The sequence below is a fragment of the Haplochromis burtoni genome, unplaced genomic scaffold (genome assembly GCF_018398535.1).
Source record: "Haplochromis burtoni strain Fernald_Lab_line unplaced genomic scaffold, NCSU_Asbu1 Contig_4190, whole genome shotgun sequence".
Classification (NCBI taxonomy): Eukaryota; Metazoa; Chordata; class Actinopteri; order Cichliformes; family Cichlidae; genus Haplochromis; species Haplochromis burtoni.
In genome coordinates this window covers 1-4,458 of record NW_024586551.1, presented here as the reverse complement: position 1 = coordinate 4,458, position 4,458 = coordinate 1, and the positions used below count along the sequence as shown (strand labels likewise).

The 4,458-nt window shown below is 41.7% G+C and overlaps 1 protein-coding gene across 1 annotated transcript; it reads right to left on the bottom strand.

Moving 5' to 3' along the window:
* Positions 1 to 14: 14 nt before the first annotated feature.
* On the bottom strand, positions 15 to 4,449 carry LOC121813975 (laminin subunit beta-4-like). The gene is made up of 5 exons (XM_042217968.1): positions 4,259 to 4,449; positions 3,021 to 3,176; positions 2,779 to 2,882; positions 1,328 to 1,407; positions 15 to 1,020 (listed from the first exon to the last, which is right to left on the bottom strand). Exons 1-5 carry the CDS (start codon positions 4,338 to 4,340, stop codon positions 801 to 803), a joined length of 642 nt encoding a protein of 213 aa, XP_042073902.1. The 5' UTR covers positions 4,341 to 4,449; the 3' UTR covers positions 15 to 800.
* Between the last annotated feature and the right edge of the window lie 9 nt (positions 4,450 to 4,458).

Below are 4,458 nucleotides of genomic sequence, written 5' to 3'. Positions count from 1 at the left end.
TGAGGGCAAAAGAGTCCTGCAGCTGAGCCAGAGCTTCCTTAGAAAAGGTGTTAATGTTTCTGATGGTGGGCTTTGTCCTTTTCCTGAGTGGTGTGACAACGAGCAGGGAGAGGTGGTCGGGCATACTCAGGTGGGGGAGGGGAACAGATCTGTAGGCTTGCTTAATATTTGAGTAAACATGGCCCAAGGTGTTATTCCCTCTCATGTGGCATTTCACATGTTGTACACATTTAGGCAGCACAGTTTTTAAGCATGCTTTGTTAAAGTCCCCTGCGATGATGTGTACTTCCTCTGGATATGTCCGTAGCTGTTCGGAGATCGTGTCGTTCAGGTAGGCAAGGGCTGTGCTAGCATTAGCGTCTGGTGGTATGTAGACTGCTGTTATTAGCACCGCAGGCAGTTCTCTGGGATGTTGTTGATCCACTGATAATCACTGGTAACGGGGTTCTGGCTGTCATAACTGATGTTGTATAATTCCCAATGACTTAAGGTGAATTTGGCTACACAATAAGGGAAACAAAAGAAAAAGAAAAGGAAACAAAAAGAAAAAGAAGATCACCTAATTGGGGGCCCTTAAACAACTGCGACTATGTGCACCGCCATGTTGTACTAAAATCTACAAGATATTAAAAATTTATTTAAAATCATCTGCAATAGTTGACATAGAATTGTCAGTTGAATACTCCTTTTAGTTACCTTCTTTACATGTCTCGCAACTTTTCTCACAAAATGCTGCATCTATCTATCTATCTTAAAGAACTCCATTCACTTTCTTTCCAAGCTCTGTGTCAGGTGGCTTGTCATCTGTTACACACCAGAGAAGAAGATGATGGATCAGCAGAAGAAGAAGGCGATGGAGGAGGAGTTGTAGAAGACCTTCCTCCTAGCAGTGGGAAAGTGAGTTCAGCCTCATAGAGGAAATAATTCAGTGCAGGCAAGAAGTACCCAGGTGCAGGGTCAGAGCATCGCCGACCAATCATGTTGGGTAAACAGCGACACTGTCCATCCTCTGGTGAACACCTGACGGGACAGGAAATCCCCCCAAAAGACAGGAAGTGACACACTGGAGGCTCTATGGTGTCAGTTATTAAGAGTCTAATTACTGCTTTTATGATGAATTTCCAGCTCACAACAGCGTGCCATACCTATAAGGTAATAAACTGTTTTTTTCTGATTATTTTACTGGTATTCAGTTGGTTTCTGGTGCTTCCTGTTAATTTTTCTTCTTTCTCAAACTAACCTGTGATTCAGATCAAACTGACTGTTGATCTTTATTCAATACTTTTTATTATGTCACACACAAAATAAAGACAGAAAGAAAACATACGTGCTGCTGTGAGCTCCGCCAATATCACAGTTACAAGGTGAGCATCTGAACACAGAGTTTCCCAAACCCCAGAAATCTGGCTGAACACAAACACATTAAAAGACATTAAAATCAGACTTTTTTTTTCACTCAGAGTGGCTAAAATGTTATGATGTTTGCTTTAGATCACTGTGTCCAGGCAATCAGTTCAAACTAAGGAGAAAATATAGTTTACTCAAACACTGTTTTATGCTTTAAAACTCATTCATCATTTATTTTGAAAATTTTGACAATGCTTGCAGAGTTTGAATGAGTTTTTATGTGCCTTCAAATCATACAGTTTTTGTTCTTCTTCTTTTTGCTGCTTCAGGAATGACCACACCATTATATTTATTAGATAGTTTTAATGTGATTCAGATATTTTGATTTTCCATTGTTATCACTACCTATATCCGTGTTACCACATCCGGGATGGAAAATGCTCTCACTACATGACAGTAACTGATGTTATTAGTACTTCAGTATCTTCTTAGATGAAATTTGAGATTTTATTACTTGTGTTGCGGAACTGATGAGGAAACTAAATTCTGGGTTTAATATTGTATACAAAAAAATTGTGCAGACTTTAACTGCCAGCGCTCTTAAGCCTGTTGATGCTGTGTATCACAGTTCTCTTTTTTATGACTAGGGGCAGTTTCAACAGCAACCACTCTATTTTCTATGACTGCCATCTCCAAGTCCCAGAAAATCCCATGGGGTCCACGAACTATAGAAATGTTTTCAGTGGGAGACACATTTCATTATCATCATGTGACTTCTCAGTCTCAGCTGATTGCAGGTTTCCAACCTTATGAGCAGTTCATCTGCACAATGATTAAAACTAAAACCACTGAATGAACAATGGGCTGTGAGCTCAGGTTTGTAAATCACCTCCTTGACTCCATGCGCAAACCAGCTTTCCTCCCTGTCCACGATACATCCTCACCATTGAAAGAGTGTCCACTGGCCTGTAGGTGTAAATAGACTGCAGCGTCCTGGCCTAACCAGGTAGTTCCTCTGTGTTGTGGCATCTGCTTAGCCAGAGGTTGTTTGGTTGTAAAAATCAGCACTTAACAGTGTACAGGGGTAGGCAACGCCAGGCCTCAAGTGACAATGTCCTGCAGGTTTTAGATCTCATCCTGGTCAACACACCTGAATCAAATGATGAGTTCATTACCAGGCCTCTGGAGAACTTCAAGACATGCTGAAGAAGTCATTTAGCCATTTAAATCAGCTGTGTTGGATCAAGGGCACATCTAAAGCAGGCAGGACACAGGCACTTGAATCCTGGCATTACCTATCTGTGTACATTATATTCCTTAGGTTGGGATTATTATTTGTTTGAATTATTTCCCAGCTCTATTATCAATTAAATTTAATGAGGATGAAAGGAAGCTAAAGAGTAAATTACTTATTTTACAGATGTGGCCTACCAGACACCGATCACACAGCGGTCCACTTGCCATTGGGTCACATTCACAAGTTCCTGTTTGCTGATCACATGACCCAACACTCCCCAAAGGATGACACCTGCACGCTGAAACACACACACACACAGTCAGCCTGAAAGTTTCTGTCACGCTCATACCTTCAGCTCGTTGAAATCATCATATACACACAAGCAGGAGCTCCTTTGTTGAGAATGACAACAGGACAAATAAAGTTATTTGGTCACCCTGACAACCCGTGGGGTCATCCTGCCTCAGGCTGAAGAAGCCATGTTTGCAGCGATCACAACGTTGACCCTCCACATTTTCTTTGCATACGCACTGACCGCTCAGAGCGTCACACTGACCGCCGCCACGTGAACCAGCTGGATCGCAGTTACATGCTGAAACACATCACCATTACATGGTATGACATCATCATCCCAAAGCTGTTACGTCATTTCACTCAATGCAGATTTATTTCTAAAGGACCAGATCAAAACAACATTATAAATTAAAGACCATACAATAATCATCATCTTGTTATGAGACAGCTTCCCTGAGCAACAAGGGGCTGATCTGTGTTGGGTAATCACCCTCCTCCTGAGGCTACAGTCATATCAACATAAACAGTGCTCTCGTTATTGTGCCATCAACTACAGATAGACAGTCTGCTACTACTGTGATTGAAATTGGCAATTACACACATTCTGTTTGCGACAAAAGTTATGCATGATACCATAGCTGTGATAAACTGAAAAAAACACTACACCCAAATCTACTGCCATCTTGATCAGAAATGTAGTGCTATACTGGAGCCAGGAGTGGACTCATCGGTCCACTGAGACACTGGCCTAAGGGTCATTATGGGCTGTGGTGAGGAGCCCATTTGATGAGAAAACAGCTTATGGACCAAGTCAAATTCATGGACCAAGCACGACTCCATCAGCCACAAACTTGCTGAGATTTAATTACCAGAACAACTGTCTGTGAAGGTTCTCAGTCATCCAGGTCATCGTAGTCTAAGGATCTTGGAAAGAAAAGCGTCTGGACTTCTTTAAGTTGCTTGAAGATGTTTCACCTCTCATCTGAGAAGCTTCTTCAGTTCTAAGGTCAAATGGTTGAACTCTGGGATTCTCCACCTAGAATTGAAGAAGCTTCTCGGATGAGAGGTGAAATGTCTTCAAGCAACTTAACGAATATCTGAATACCTGTACCATAAACATATTTTACTATCAGCTTTCACTGAGTTAATGGAGACTGTTACTGCACCATGTTGGTAAAAGTCATAAAGCACTGGGTTTGACATTCAGACATTACTGTTAACATAGAAAATATCCCATAAAGAGCTGCATTCTGACAAACATCCAGCCGCACCACTTCAGCAATGAAAGAAAATAATAGAAACAGAAAAAGGTGAGACTCATTTCTACAGGAACAGTGAGAGCATGAATATTCAAAAAGTTAAATAATAATAAAAGCTTACGTATGCAGGCTTGTGGGTCATCCTTCACTCTCTGCGGATCCTGATACAAAAAAGGTTGACACTGTTCACACTGAGGCCCCATCCTGTTGTTGCCGCAGTCATCACACACACCGCCGCTCACACCTCCAGTCGCTTCGTAACGAGCTGCATCAAAGTGACACGAGTCCGAGTGACTGTGGCAATTACATGCTAAGAAAGAC